At 36.2% G+C, this 16,752-nt stretch overlaps 1 protein-coding gene across 1 annotated transcript; it reads left to right on the top strand.

The window, feature by feature from the left end:
- Positions 1–3,458: 3,458 nt before the first annotated feature.
- On the top strand, positions 3,459–7,006 carry LOC147509615 (uncharacterized). Its single transcript, XM_086597864.1, has 7 exons — positions 3,459–4,431; positions 4,531–4,723; positions 5,187–5,432; positions 5,509–5,605; positions 5,940–6,202; positions 6,284–6,389; positions 6,458–7,006. Exons 1-7 carry the CDS (start codon positions 3,459–3,461, stop codon positions 7,004–7,006), a joined length of 2,427 nt encoding a protein of 808 aa, XP_086453990.1.
- Positions 7,007–16,752: the final 9,746 nt, after the last annotated feature.

Here is a 16,752-nt window from a genome sequence, read left to right as displayed (position 1 = left end):
CCGGAATAATTGGAAGTTTTAGAATATTCATGTGCTCATGTGCTTCATATTCATATGCATGCAGCCATTACTGAATTTTCTCATCATGGACAATATTTCCATGAACATTTTTGTACATTTTCCTTAGTAAAATTGATGTCAATTATTTACGTCAAATTTGAAAATGCGGAAATAGGGCTCATTAACAATGCCATCAAGATGTTTGTTGCTTTCTAAAACATAAAAAAGGACCATGCGTTTTTAATGGACACGTTACCAATTCATTGACTCACTAAGTCAAGGAATTAACATGGGAATTGGAAAATGCGCAATGTTAATGTGGTATAGAGGACAAGCAGAATAGTGTTCTGCATCTGCTCTCTGATAAAAAATTATGGGTAGCCAAAATTTTTGTGTATGTTGTGTTGTGAAACAGAAACATAGCTAAGCTGCTCAAGTACTATGGGCTTATTCTCCTATTCCTATCAACACTACTAAAAAAAATGACATATTATGACGCTTGTTTTTTATCTATCTTGACGGCTTTGTTAAAAACCGTCAAGATAGGTGTTTTAGTAATATTTTTATGACGGATATTGTAATATTATGTCGTGTATGACACAAGCGTCACATAATTATAATAAATTTATGACGGCTATTACAATATTATGTCGTGTATGAGACAAGCGTCAAGAAAATATATTAAATTTATAACGGCTGTTGCAACATTATGTCGTGTATGACACAAGCGTCAAAAAAATATAATAATTTTATGACGGCTGTTGCAACATTATGTCATGTATGTCACAAGCGTCAAAAAAATATAATAATTTTATGACGGCTGTTGCAACATTATGTCGTGTATGACACAAACGTCAAAAAAATTTAATAATTTTATGACAGCTGTTGGAATATTATGTCGTGTATGACACAAATGTCAAAAAAATATGATGGTGTTTCCTAAAACAGTCAAATTAGTAATAGAATAAACCGTCAACATTCTCATAATTTTTTGGGGACTCGCTGGGTTGGACCATTTATTAAACCGTCAACAAGTTAACCGAAACAAGGAATGCCAAAATCAATACTCTTCGTTTAGAATTGAACCGTCAATAGTCTCCTCACTTATGGAAACAACTTTATCGAAGAAAAAAAATTATGGAAACAGCAATAAGGAGAAATCCAAGTTCCCCTCATGATGAAAATTCTCCCGCTCACCCCAATTATTTTTCCCTCTCGCCGGATATTAAGGGATTGATGTTAGGGTTCGCCTATTTATATTTCTTCCCCTTCCATTGCAAACCCTACCAGTTACACCTTTTTCTTTTTCTTTGTCTCATTGGTTTCTCGCACACTCACTTCCCTCGCTGCGCTTAAACTTGCTTGAGAAGGGATCAGTCTGATTACTACTACAACAGAAGGTTTCTGAAATCTAAAAGTAAGTTTCTTTTTCTTGTTTCAAATTTGCATGCATGTTGTTGTGTTTAAACTGGTTAAGTTCTAGTTTACATGCTTACTTCCATCATCTTAGTAAGTTGATACTTTCATACTGTGATATAGCTCTTTCAATGTGTATTAATCTATGTTCGTATTTATTTCATATTTTGCCTTCTAGAAACTGAAAACACTAACGGAGAACACTAACTTCAAAAGAAACACAGTTGCACCCAACACATTTGTATTTGACTCCACAATTAAACTTGCCAAATGAACTTCATTGAAAAAAAAAATGTAGTGATTCATTTTATTTAGCGCACAGATAGGATATGCATGAATTTGTTAACTTGATCCCAACTCTTCATGGTGCAATTTTTTCCATGTACATTGGTCTTGTGAGTTTATTAATCTACCTCATCAAAATGCAAAACTATGATCTCTAAAAAAGCAATGTAATAGACTATAGACTAATAGATGATACCACAGAAAAACCAATCCATTAAGATGTAAAAAGGGATCCCATGTGAGTGCCAACTTTAGCTTTTCGGTGGAACTATAAATCATAGAAGGTTGTAAAGAAGGTGGGGCTGGATCATGGAAAGATAGAGTCTCTTTAAAATGTATGTAATGTCGGGTTCAGTTATTATTGCCACTAAAGCGCCTTTTTCTTACTTTAATGCGCATTATGAAGGGAAGCATGTCTTCTCCCCTGTGCCATTATATATAGTTAGTCTATTCTTCACATGGACTAGTTGTTGTATACCTTGGCATCTCGAGACCATTTGAGAGAATGCAAATCACTCGCACTGTAGATTGCCTAACTCTATAACTTTAGGTAGCCCAGCCAATTTCTAGTATATATAAGAAGCAATTCTTCAGTGCAGTTGCTTCAACATTGTCATGGGTTTATGTCTTCGAATCTCAGTAGGTTTAGACTGTAGTTACTCCGCAAAAGAGAGATTATGCAGACAAGGAATGAGCAGAATCAGGAGATGATGCACTAAATTTCCAGATTAAAAAAAAATGGATAACAGTAGCAACTTAAAGAGTATGAACGGTTTGCCCAACTATTCCACCCTTTTTTTCCAAACACGAAGTATAAAATTTGGTTTTTCTTCAATAACATGTCATCATACTTTCAGCCAAATGTAGGCATGTAGCCAAATGAAATAAAAGTGAATTAACTTAAGTAAGATAAACCTCTTACGTGCTAACGATCGATCAGTTCTTTGCCTTAACAGAGTTGAATATTAATTGAGTATGCTTAGACTTTGTATTTTGCCTTCTAGTTATTACTTACGTGTATTGTCATTTACTACGTATAAATATTTTCTTATAGTATGGTCATGTTATTGGGATTCCTCGTATGTTTTTTTTAAAAAAAATGTATATATGTCTAGTGTAATTGGGATTTCTGAAAAGGAACTGCTTTCTCTTGTCGATCACCACGTTCGTTCATTTTGCTTGGAATTCCTAAATATGGTGTACTCTCTCTTTCTCTACATATCCTTTTCTCCACATGAGTAACAGTTAATGAAGTGATAAGGTACTAATATTATTAAGCTTTAGTTTAGGTAGTGAGGAACTTTTTCACCTTGATAGAGAAATCCTTCTTGTTGTTAGCTTTTGTGTGACTCTAACTTTATCATAAAAAAATGAATTAATTGAAATCTATGTCCTCTATACCATTCTCCCTTGACTCTAAAAGTAAGGTTTTTGAATTTTGACTAATTGATAACTTGTATTGTATACTAGACCACACACGTGGAAAGATTAATTGTTAAGCTGCTATTGTATATCTTACTTGAGGTTGATTTTATTAACCTTTTAGTTCTTAGTGTTGGTTTCATATTTAAGCTAATATGGTCAATTAAAATTGTAGGTGAAACTATCCTAAAACATTTAATTTAAAGGTCATAATTCATCTAAGTTATTTCCTTTATATACTTTTGCATTTTTTATTTATTTATATGTTTAGCAAAATTGAGTGCTCTGTTTGGATGTCTTCAGGAATTTCTTGTCACATACTTATTAGATACTCAATGGACAAATCGTGGATGTCCAAGGATAGGTTGTCAGATGAATATATTCAAGGGGTTGTAAATTTTCTTTTATTTGCAAACCCCACAGAGAATCAGGAGACTTGTATGAGATGTCCATGTGAGCACTGTGTCAATCTGTGCAAGTTAAGTCAAAAGGTGATTAGAAATCACCTTTTCCATCACGGTATTGATAAGCAATACACGAGATGGGTATTTCATGGGGAGCAAATTCTTAGTGCAGCTCCTTGTTTTGATAGACAGGATGCCTTCGTTCACGGGATGGAAACTCCAGACAATGTAGCGAGCATAAAAAAATTGCTACAAGCTGGACTTGAACAATATCCAGGGGATCCTAGAGAGTTTGGAAAACTGCTTAAAGATGCTGAGGAACCATTATATGAAGGGTGTTCCAAGTATACCAAGTTATCAATGGTGGTGAAATTGTACAATCTAAAAGTGAAGGGTGGGTGGTCTGACAAGTCTTTTTATGAGTTGTTGAGATTGTTTGGAGACGGGCTTCCTGAAGGTAATTTACTACCCTCTTCAATGGGGAAGGTGAAGAAGATGTTGTCCGTTTATGGAATGAAGTATGAAAAGATACATGCATGTCCTAACGATTGCATACTATATAGAGGGGATGCTAATAAGGATCGCACTACGTGTCCTACTTGTGGAGTGTCAAGGTTTAAGGAGAATAAGAATATGACTGAGACAAGCAAAGGTGTGCCCGCAAAAGTTATGTGGTATTTTCCACCCATCCCGAGGTTCAGAAAGATGTTCCAGTCTGTAAAAACTGCTGACGATTTGACATGGCATGCCAATGAAAGAGAAGTTGATGACAAACTTCGTCACCCAGCAGATTCCCCGGCATGGAAGTCTGTAGATGCTATGTGGCCAGAGTTTGCAGCAGATTCAAGGAATCTTTGTCTAGTCCTTTCTACAGATGGATTTAACCCACATGGTTCTTTGAGCAGTAAGTATAGTTGTTAGCCTGTTATGTTGATCACTTACAACCTTCCACCTTGGTTGTGCGTGAAAAGAAAGTTTATGATGTTAACTATGTTAATATCAGGTCCACGACAACCAGGAAACGATATAGATGTATACTTGCAGCCTTTGATTGATGACTTAAAAGTTCTATGGAATCTTCAGGTTGATGTTTATGATGCTTATCGACAAGAAACCTTCACATTGAGATCTGTGTTATTATGGACAATAAATGATTTCCCAGCGTTTGGTAATCTATCCGTTGTTGTTGTTAAAGGGTATTATGCTTGTCCCATGTGGTGAAAAACACGTTCGCTTAGATTAAAGCATTCTTGTAAAATGTATACATGGCCACCGAAGATTCCTCCCAAAGAACCACCCATTTAGAAAACAAAGGAAGGCGTTTTATGGCAAACAAGGAGTTTGAGTTACAGCCAGAAGTGTTGGATGGTGATAAAGTAAAAGCAAAGGTTAGCATGATCAAAGTCTCTTAGGGGAAAAAAGTGAAGAACACAGGTTTAAGCAAATTAGTAACGCCAAAAGGGGGAAAAAAGGTCATAGGAGGAAAATCAGTAAAGCGAGTGGGTAAAAGGAAGCGACGAGGTGTAGGAGGACAAGCAAAGAGGCAACCACACCAAGGTTAAAACAGGTTGATGATGGAGTCGATGAAGTTGTTAAGAAATGTTGGAAGAAGAAGTCAGTGTTTTTTTAATTGGACTACTGGGAGTTTTTGCTTGTCAGACACATTTTGGATGTCATGCACATTGAGAAGAATGTGTGTGACAGCATTATTGGTACATTGCTTAACATTCCCTCGAAAACAAAGGACACTGTTAATGGTCGTCTTGACCTTCAGGACATGGGAAAGGATGAACTAGCACCAAAGATTGGTAAAACTAGGACACTGTTAATGGTCGTCTTGACCTTCAGGACATGGGAAAGGATGAACCAGCTTGTTACACATTGTCTAGAGCTGAAAAACATAGGGTTTGCCAAACATTGCATGAGATGAAAGTCCCAGAAGGATACTCTTCTAATTTCAAGACACGTGTTTCAATGGAAGACTTGAAGTTACAAGGGCTGAAGTCACACGATTGCCATGTTTTGATGCAGCAATTGCTTCCAATGGCAATACGGTCTGTCTTGCCAAAACATGTGAGGTATACAATTATTAGAATGTGCTTCTTCTTTAATGCACTTTGTGCGAAAGTAATAGATGTGATGCAGTTGAGTAAAATTCAAAGGGATGTCGTCGTCACACTATGTTTGTTGGAGAAATACTTTCCACCGTCGTTCTTCGACATCATGGTTCATCTCACTGTCCATCTTGTTAGAGAGGTTAAACTTTGTGGTCCAGTTTTCTTTCGATGGATGTACCCATTTGAGAGGTAAAAAAAACTTTATCCCACTTTTTAGTCTTTATAATGTATGGAAAATGGAGAATCATCCTATCCTTTTGTCTTATAATGTCTTAGGTAAATGAGTGTGTTGAAGGGTTATGTACGAAATCACAATCGTCCAGAAGGTTGCATGGCTGAAAATTATATTGCAGAGGAAGCAATTGAGTTTTGTAGTGAATTCTTATCTGATTTGGACCCAATTGGAGTTCCTGCCAACTCTAAAATCACACCTGATGATATGCTTCTGGAAGGAATCACTCCAGTGGGGGGTGTTGCCACTGCAGTTGATGGTACTGCCTTAGAGCAAGCACATCTTTATGTCTTGCGAAACACAAAAGTTGTTAAACCTTACATTGGGTAAATTTCTTTAAGTGTTTCCGTGTTGATTATTCCATTGGCTTAGAAATTCTATAACTAATTCATTCTAAAACTTAATAGGGAGCACATGGAGTACCTAAAGAAAAAACACCCCCGTTCCTCAAAGAAACCAACTTGGTTACAAGAAGAACACATCCGTACTTTTAGTGATTGGCTGAAAGGAAGGGTAAGATAAACTATTGTTAAGTAATAATTTTGTGTACGCCTTGGTTACTAACTTTAAACATAATATAGGTTTCAGAAGAGCGAAGCATCCCGAATAACAAAATCTTAAGTGTGTTAACTTGGATAGCTCAGGGACCTCAAATGCATGCATTGAAATATGAGAGTTATGTCATCAATGGTTATCGGTTTTCCACAAAGGTCGTGATGCTTCACGAAAGTGATCAAAATAGTGGTGTAAGCTTGGTGGCGGGAGCAATGCAAGTTGCAAGTGCAAAGGACAAAAATCCAGACTTTTCCAACATGTCCTTCTATGGTGTTGTCGTTGAAATATGGCTTCTTGATTATTTTCAGTTTCACATTCCAGTGTTCAAGTGTGATTGGGTTAACAGTGGGAATGGCATAAAGACCGATGATCTGGGTTTCACACTAGTGGATCTTGGTAGAGTTGGGCATAAATCTGATCCCTTTATCTTAGCCTCTCAAGCCAAGCAAGTCTTTTATGTTCCCGATCAACTTGATCCTAAATGGTCGATTGCTCTAACAGCTCCTAAAAGATGTTATAATGTTAGTGATATTGGTAATGACGTGTTTGATGGGGATATTGGAGATAGGGTTTAGCCTGAAGTCGTGCCAAGTGTTGATTCATTTGATGTGAATGATGAATCTCAACCAATTTTCTCACGTAAAGACTATGAGGGAATATGGGTCGAGAATGATTCTTCTAAAACCTAGTGTTTGTTTTTCCTTTCTTTATTGCAATTTTTTTGATTGTAAGACTTTTATTAAGTGTTTTTAATAATTTCAAGTGATTGAGATTTTTTTTAAAAAAGTGGTTAGTCCATCTTGTATTTATTCATTTTAATCGTCTATTTACTACTGCATTCAGTTTACTACTCTATATAATATGGTTTGAATGTAGATAATATGGTTTGAATGTGGATAATATGGTTTATCTTACGTACTAATTACTACTATATGTTATTCATAGTTCAAATGATGGATCCGAAGAGGTTGTCCATTCCGAAGACGAAGAAGAACTAAGTGACACTGAAACACTAAGTGACACTGAAGCACTAAGTGAGAGAGGTGCGACCATAATGCATGCCTTGTCTCATAAGTGGGATGGCATAATAATTATTGTTGAATTTAATGGAAAAGGTAAGCCTATAGGTCAAAAGGTGCGCAACAAGCTTTCTGGTTGGGAAGGTGCTCTTGCGAGGGCCCTAATTCCTTTAAGTGCTTTTCAAACATGGAAAAAGCACCTGAGGAGCTTCTAAATCTTTTGTGGGTCGGCATTCTAGTAAATATATCTTGTATAGTTCCTTATTTTTGGTTTGTTTCTTATCATGCTTGTATCTTGAATTTTTTTTGTTTGTTCATTACTCAGATTAGATTCAATATAGATGTTAAGTATAGGAAGACAGTTTTGAAATCAATTGGAGTTAGTTGGAGGACCTTCAAGAATATGCTTACGAAGAAGTTTATCTTCCTTTTAAAGATGATCAAGATCGTTTACAAATCCACCTAAAAAATATAAGATAAGGAAACCCGACCGCATGCATTTGTGAAATCGAGATTAACGGAGAGTTCCGTATATCATAAATTTTATTAGAATAGAATTTTCAGTAAATTGGTTATGTTTATTCATGCGCATTTGTGTGAGATATATATACTAAGAATGCATGTAAACCATTTTGAAAGGAGAGAAGCAAATTACAATCAAGACGAAGGAAAATGAATAAGTATAACCATCGAATCAAAGAGGCTTGGATATCTTTGGCCTAGAAGATAAATTGGTAAGTACTTGCACAAATCTTTTAAATATCAATTTATATATTGAACGTAACATATACTCTACAAATAATTGGACTTCCTATTTATATGTTTTATAATAGAAAGAAGAGTTGGGAGAATCTTTTGATGAGGATGATAGAGCTAATTTGTGGCTTTTAGCTCGTCAAGACAAGAATGGTGGATATTATGATGATGATACGAGGGAAGTGGCAGAAAAAATTGTAAGTTGTTTATATCCTTTTATAGATATTTGAGTATATGTACTTATGTGTAATGTGTAGTAATACTATTAGATATAGCAAACATGTAGTAGGTTGTGTGCTGGTATTTCTAACACCGTTTCCCAGCTCCTTGTCTCACCTGAGTCCCTACTTTATGTACTCTCTGTTTGCATCATCTCCTTAGTTTTATTGCCTATGGCTTGTACTGAGGTGGGTTGACATATGTTGTCATTCTGCTTCTCCGTTTGCTCTTCTCTTGCTCTTTGCTCTCTCCTTAGATTCTTTGCCATTCTCTCCCCTCATGAAGGAAGTAGATTGATCAACAGTCCGCGAGCTCCCTTCCCCTTGATTTTTTCGAGCTTGACATCTATGTTTCTTGCTGGGAGACTCCCATCCAGTTTCTGATCTTGATTTTATGTGTCCTTGATTTTCTGGTCTTGATTTCCCGTGTCCTTATTTTCTCATCTTGCTGTTTTTTTATCTTGCTATTTTCTGATGGTCAAATGGTCAAATGTTTGCTGTTTTCTGATCTTGTTTTTTTTTTTGGAACTTCGTCAAATGGTCGTCCTATCAAACACATAGCATTAATACTCTTTCTTTTCCCAAAGATGCAGCTATTTAGGGAGTTCAAGTACAATACTCCAAAGGTCCCTGACCTTTAAGGTTATTTCAAAGATAAACAGTATCAACAGTAAAGATATTGACTTAGTCTCCTTCTAAAAGTTAAAAGCAAAGGTGCATGTTCAAAACAACAAACAAGAAACCTCGCAAGTATATCCAATCAAGTAATCCCCGCCTATTACAATATATGATCACCAAAAAAGTCATACAGAAAAAAATGTTCAAATTCTAAAGTTGTCGCCACCACAAACCACATGCAATCCTAACAAGTTCTACCACTTGCCTCAAGCCTTGTTTGCAATGTTGTTTGATAGCCAATCCAGGCCCTCATAAAGGCCTTCTCCAGAGGTTACACAAGTACTCTGATCAATGGATTATCTAACGATGATATATATTGGACTGATAGAGTATAAGACCCCCTTAAGTTTCTTTTATGTTCCGATTGTCACTTTAATTAAGTAAAAGTTCAACTGACGTGCAGGACCAACTAAAAAAAGAAGAGGCTAATGGGAAATTAGTAATCCAAGGAAGCGACGATGTTCTTGCGAAGGCACTAGGGACTCCAGAACATTGTGGAAGGGTAAGAGCAGGAGGTAAGTATGTCACTCCAACAACTTACTTCAATATCCCGAAGAAGGGGTCGAAGGCACATAGAGCAGAGATGGAATCCAGGATCCGTAAGAAAGAAGATGAGAACAAGGCGTTAAAGGAAAGAGTGAGACAGTTAGAGGCATTAGGTATTATACAAGGAATTACCACCAACGTGCCATAACTAGAGAAAGTTGCTTCCAACAGTTCTAAAAATGAGGGAAGAAAGCGAATGTCAAGTCCATTGGGTGACCAACTATCTAATGGTGCTAACAACAAGACAAATTATGAATGTCTTAACATTGAACTTGAAGCAAATGTGAGAAAAAAGTGCAAACAGGTAAATTTTTACACTTGTGATTATATAATGCAAATAGGTAATTATATTTAATAACTCAAACTATCCAATGCGTAGACAAAGAGCAATGCTAAATCAAAAAGCGACGAGGCAATCTCAAAACCTAAATATGGAAAGGAGCAGGTATATGTTACTTAATGTTTAAACCGTAAATGTTATTTTATGTATATAATTGTTCAATTTTACTTTTATTTTTTTGTTAGGCTATGGGCTTGAAAAACAAGAGTGTTGCTAAAACCAAATGCAAAGTGGTGGTCGTGAAACCTACTCTAGGAAATGAGCAGGTACTTGTTATTTTAGTGTAAACTACAATAAATAGTTGTACTATCAATATTAGTGTATGATTTTCATTGTGTGTTTATTAGGCTATGGGCTCAAAATGTGATGTGGCAATCCCAAAACCTAAATCGGAAATGTGGCGTAAATGTTGTGTAATTTCTATAGTGAGTTATCATGGTATTCTAGGATATTTGAACTTATCATTATTGTTATATTTGTCATTGATATCAAAAGTGTAAGCTGGCTTTGGAGTCAAAAGACAATGTTGTTGCTGATGCTAGTCTCATTGAGGGGTCAGGACTAGACGAGAAGATCCATAACGTTACATTGGGGGAAGGATATGTACATGTTCATATTATCGTGCAATTTCATGCGCCATTTTGCCAAGACCAGTTCTTGATGATGATGTTACCACTGTTGGAGGAGCGGTTGGTTACATTGTGGCTTGGCCTCGGGAATTTGTGCTACTTTGTGATAATGCAATATCAAAACCTAAGTCGGGAAATGAGCAGGTACTTGATATTAACATGTTTACTAAAGGTTATACACTCACCATATTATTAAAAACATTATTATTATGCTTGTTAGGCTATTCGCTCGAAGGACAATAACAAGGTTCTTGAAGCCAAAAAGGACATGCCAATCTCTAAGTCTAAATCAAGAAATGCGAAGGTAAACTCTGTGTAATGTCCATAATTAGTGACCATAGTACTCTATTGTCTCCAAACTTACTATTATCGCTATGTTTGTCGTAGTTTCCAATGTGTAAGTTAATTTTGGAGTCAAAAGGCAATGTTGTTGCTGATGCTAGTCTAATTGAGGGGTCATGAGCAGATGATGAAATGATAAATGATGTTAGATTGGGGGAAGGTTATGTGCGTGTTCAAATTATACGTGCAATTTTTGCAACTGCCCTTTTGCCAAGACCGATTTTTGATGATGACATTACCACTGTTGGAGGTGCGGTTGGGTACCATGTGGCTTGGCCTCGTGACTTTGTGCTGCTTGAAAATATGGTAAAACATTTAACACTTTTTACATATATCTATAACTATTTATTCTTTTTTTTTTCCTATAACTATTTATTCTTATTATGAGTTGTTTTTTTTTGTTAGACTGATGAAGTTAAATGTGATGAGTTCGATGAATGTACGCTGAAAGAGTTTGGGGTTTTGGTGGGAAGTGTAATGAAAGGAAATCACATAAGTCAAATGGACACTAGGGTTTTTTAGCGTGAGTTGCAATTTTTATCGCCAAAGATGAGATCATGGATGTTTGTCAACCTAAGAATTTGTTGAATGCCAATTGCATTATTGCTTATATCGTGTGTCAAATATTTTTGATTGATGGGTTGTTTGATTACTCCTCTTCGATGTGTAGATGTACTAATGTTTACTTTCCCTTTTAGATATTTGTTTGAGAAATATGAAAGTTCTCAACAAAGGTTTGGATTTTGCTATCCCGCTGATTTCAACCGTTATCTTTGATAAGAAAAAGATGAGCCGTTTTGTCTTGAATAGATTACAGGCAAGACAAAGAGACCAAGTTATTTTCCTTCCTTACAACCCAGGGTAAACATGTTGGCTATGTTAATTAAGATCTGTTGGATCTCATTAATTTTGTTTTATATTATTTTGTGATGCTATTGTTCTATATATGATTTTAGGAATCATGGGGTCTTGGTAATGATTGACGTAAGTGCAAAAGAAGTATATTATCTTGATTCAATTGGATGTGAACCAAATATAAACCTAAAAGTGATGGTGAACACGTGAGTTGATTTTTACTTTTACTTTTAATTTTTGTATGATAATGCATATATGCCTACATCTTTTAACATATTGAAATTCTTCTTTAGTGGGATCAAAACACTAGCATTGGGTGAAGGAAAGAAAGTGGAACCAAAATGGCAGCGTGTCCAGGTAAATAAGCATTACATGAATATACAATGTAAATTATAGTCCATTATCGATCGAATGTTGATCAACAATTTTTTGATGTTGGTGTGTAGTGCCCTAAACAACCAGGAGATTTTGAATGTGGATATTACGTCATGCGGTTCATGAGACACTTTATGAAGAACCCTAATCAATCACTTAAAACAAAGGTTAATAGTTGTTATTTCTCATACTAATTGCAAGTATATAAAAAGAACAGAGATGATTGTAATTTCTTTGTTGACTTATGTAGCAAATGGAGTTGGCTAACACTAGGACATATGCAAGCCTTGACCTTATTGAAATTAAATGCGAGTTTATCGAAAGTACATCGAAAATTTATCTCGGCATAGGTATGTGCACCATTTATATATCTTTTATGTTTGATAGGTATTTGGGGTTGTATATAAAGCTTTAGTCTGAAATTTTTCCACCATACATTTCGAATTTAGGTCCGATTTCTTATGTTCTTTCCTTTGCTTATTGGCTAAAGGGTTATTTGTTGTCGGAAAAGGAGCTCTAATGGTACTTTAGAATAATAGGGACTAATAGCCAAATCCAAAGGCTTTTGAGTTTGTAGCTAGGCTACTCTCTAGCTTCCAGCTATTCTTCCTTCTCTTATGGGACTTGAAGCCAAGTAAAGGCAGCTTCTTTGTTGAGTTATAGTCTTTAAGATATGGGACTTAGGCGGGGAACCTCAGTTAAACAAACTAGTAATCTTAGGCTTCGCTACCTGACTTATCAGCCAACAAGTAAACTACCTTAACCCCCTGAAATCTAAGTAAGGAGTTGGCAACATTTCGAGCTAGGAGTTGAACCAAGGCCGCTATTCCGGACTTAGAGATAGTAGTTCCCAAGTATGATATGAAATAGGAAGGATAAAGGCCTTGTCCTACTCTAATACAAGTAAGTAGCTAACGCTACCTTAATCCCCTTAAGTAAGGATTTTGAAGCTCAGGAGCAAGAGTAATCAGTAGTTGCTACACCCTGGGGAGCTAGTCCCGTGAATCATGGGAGTTCGAAGTTCTTTACAAGACAGATGGGAACTCTGAAGCTAACAAGTGTGCCCCGAGTGGAATCCTACTTATACTCTTTCTACTATATTGGCGGGGGATTCGTGCCAAGTTATTAGTAGCTAGGCAACTAAGGCAGTAGTAGTTCAGGTCAGGTCAGGTCAGGGCATGAAGCTACACCTCTATTTGCGGTCTTGAGACAGAGGTCAGAGGCAACTTGTTATATAGGTAGCCGAAGAGTATAGTCTATGCCAGTCTTAGGTTCAGGCTCACCCTATCTCCTCAGGCATCCTAGAATCTTGTCGAGCCCCATCTCCTACCTAAGCCATTAATCTGCGTAGCGAGAGTATAGGCGTAGCATACATGCCTGTCACAGATATGAGGATGTCTAAAGCGATCCATGCTTCCTAAATGATAAATTTCATATTTGCTCAAATGTTATAGCAACTGAAGTTTTTTCTTAAGCAACAAGGGTAAATGGTCCCTTTCTCTCTACAAATAAGAACCACTGGTTTTATGTCTTAACTATATCTTATTTTAGGTCACTGAACCAGGGTCATGTTTTTGGTGGTTTATGCCTTAATTGTTAGATGCGTTTTGTTAACTGAGGATTCAAATTTCTAGTATTACTTGAATAACTGCGTAGCAGTGGAGAGAAAGAAAGAGAGGAGTTATTGAGTAGAAGGAAAAGGAGAGATTTGAGTTTGGGCAAAGAAATGAGAGTGTGAAGAAGAAAAAACGAGATAGTTAGATGAACATGTGACAATTTGGACCCCCCCCCCCTAGGGGCCCGAAAACATTCGCTCCGAACTTGATTAAATCCATGTATAATGACTAAGATATTTCATGGGAATATCATTTGAGTTTGAAATGGGTTCGTCCTGCCTACTTGTCAACATCTCCATTTAAATATCTTGATATCTTTTTTTTTTTTTTTTTTTTTTTTTTTTTTTTTGGAAGATGATACTGCTTGGGCATACATGGTCTAATCTAACATGGGATTGTTTAACAATTGTACGAAGATGCCGCTATCTATCTTTGGTGAGTGGTGAGTGGTGGTGATGATTTTGATTTTTGTTAGTTCTTACTTGAAGTGGTAATAACTCCGACTCACATGATGGATCGATGAAGTTTAGCCATCCGATGTTCCCGAACCTAAGACAGAGGGATTGTAATAGGTAGCTAGCCTGAAGTCCGACAAATCCTTCTTCTTGCTGGATCCTAATTCCGATCCATTGGACTCTTAGCGAGGGGTAGATGGCCCCATGGGGTATGCATCTAGTTCTTGTCCATTTTCCTTGCTTTGCTTCCATTCCGTCCTTCTTTCCCGATGGAGTGTAATAAGGCCCCGTAAGCTTTTGTTTTCACTTGCTAGTCTTAGATTGAACCATTCTCATTGCCTTTATCCCTATGAGTGAGTCATCCTTTCTTCTAATGCTTCCGATTGGAAATTCCTTTACTCTATTTCTTCTAGTATCGGGTCAGATTTCACTAAAAAAAGTTCGCCTCCAGTTAGGGTTTTTTCCTTCTTACGGTTAGTTCATCTTTGATATGTCCTTGAGTCCAATGAGGCTAAAGAGTTAGAAGTCTTAGACTCCTAGAGCAAGTGGTCTAACCCGAACTACTAGTAACGGGATTTGCCTGCAATACGAGTAAGGGTAATGGAACTCTTGTTTGAGAACTTTAGCTACGGACTTAGGTTAGCTAGCTCAGCTTCTCCTATGGCTATTTGGATTAAGGAAGTAGGGTAATGCGCAGACAAAGAAGGCCTAATCTAATAATGGTGAGTCGAATCAGGCGCGGCAACCGTTCCAAGGCTTTTATGCCACCTAAAGGCCTAAGATAGGAGAATGAGGTTCATGTTTAAGTATCCTCCGGGTTTTGCCTATATTCTTTGCTTTAGTGATTGAGTTCCCTTTTTCGAGTGGTAGCGCCTATACCTTTAAGTGCTTCGGCTAGTTAGTACATATCAGATATATCCTACAGTGGTGTACGTTATGTGGGGCTTAACCAATATGATTCTCTATCATAGTTGATTGTATCTCTTTCATTTAGTAGTTATTAACTTAGTGTGCTAACACATTGTTTGTGTATTTTTTTAATACTGTGTAGAAGTTGTTATATGATTATATTTTTAGTTTACTTATTAAACAAACTAACACATTCTTCTTCATATTGTGTTTTAGGTTATAAGTGAGATAACACGGTAGCTCAATTAAGTTTGTTTGAGATGGATCGGTTGATTAGCAATTTGTTGGATGGGTTATGTAAATTACATTGTTGTTGGATTATGAGACTTGATTTTGAATCAAGTGCTTAAGTTATTTAATTTTTTTCTCCATGAATAAATCATGTAATATGAACAAGTTCTTGGAATGATTTATGTTAGTAATAAAAGTATGATTCTTGTTTCCGTAATGGACTCTAGCTGTCAAGTGTCTGAATGTATTGGTGGTGTCAGAATGTATTGGTTTATAGGAATTTTCAGATTTATAGGAAAAAAAAAAAAAAAAAATTATGATGGCTTCCAAAGAACTGTCGTGTGGCATACCAATTCTTGACAGTTTTTAGTATTAATTTCTTGACGCTTTTGTTTCTTAGGATGACACTTAAATAAAAACAGTCATAAATGAAGGTTTATTTTTTTACACTTTTTCTAATAAATTATGACGGTTAAGTAAAACATGTCATGCAAAAGGATCCAGTTATGACGTTTATAAATGAGTTTTTGTCATATTAAATTCGAGCTTTGATGTCAGCTTCTCCAGAACTGTCATCAAAATTATAACGCTTTTGGTTAACTTTTATGACGGACTCTATAATGACGGTAGTTTTTTTAATGAAAAAAATGTCATTAAACCTGTTTCATGACGGCTAAAAGCCGTCATCACAAGTCATTTTTTTAGTAGTGCAATCTAAGCTTTCTATCATTCTATGTGCCTGCTTCTCTGTCATTGTTCTGTTCTGTTTAATTTCTGCTACGCTTAAAGTTCAAGACTTCAAGGACTTTCATTGTATAGTTCTTAATCACTTTCGTCTTGCTATAGTAATAGGTATACTCTGCAGTAAATACAAGCAACTTGTAGGAAGACCAATGATTAACTTGTAAAGGAAAGAAATAGATGAACAAAAAAGGACAGTGAAGGTAGCTGCGCATTTGTTTGTCAGAGAAAGAGGCATAAGTAATTGAAGGAGATCGAAGGATATAGGAATAGGAAGAAGTGAAACTTCTGTATTGCTCCATGCAGATAACTTGAGTTGACAATGTGTGTGACCTTTGAAGCAATTATATGACTTAGCCATCTGGTCCCTTCTTTTGATTTACCCACCTGTATATTCTACTGACGAGGGAAAGTTTGGACTAGTGATCCAATTTCTCTTTGACGACCTAGGAATAGGAGTAACTTGTTGTAGATCATCTAGAATCCTAACTCATTAGATCGAGGGGGTACGAACATTAAATGTGTACGTGCGCTTTCCTTTTGTGTGAGAAATATATAGATCATATGAAAAATCTAGCAAAACTAGCTTAGAGCTAGATATACAGAGGAAA

This window comes from Coptis chinensis, chromosome 3 (assembly GCF_015680905.1).
Source record: "Coptis chinensis isolate HL-2020 chromosome 3, ASM1568090v1, whole genome shotgun sequence".
Taxonomy (NCBI): domain Eukaryota; kingdom Viridiplantae; phylum Streptophyta; class Magnoliopsida; order Ranunculales; family Ranunculaceae; genus Coptis; species Coptis chinensis.
This window is presented reverse-complemented; position numbering and strand designations above follow the sequence as displayed.

What these genes read in the sequence shown, in the direction of transcription:
- LOC147509615 (XM_086597864.1), top strand. Translation starts at nt 3,459, where the DNA reads ATGGACAAATCGTGGATGTCCAAGGATAGGTTGTCAGATGAATATATT. An exon ending in TCCGTTGTTGTTGTTAAAGG is followed by an intron (nt 4,724 to 5,186) that starts GTATTATGCTTG and finishes TTTGCTTGTCAG; the next exon opens with ACACATTTTGGATGTCATGC. An exon ending in GTTGTTAAACCTTACATTGG is followed by an intron (nt 6,203 to 6,283) that starts GTAAATTTCTTT and finishes AAAACTTAATAG; the next exon opens with GGAGCACATGGAGTACCTAA.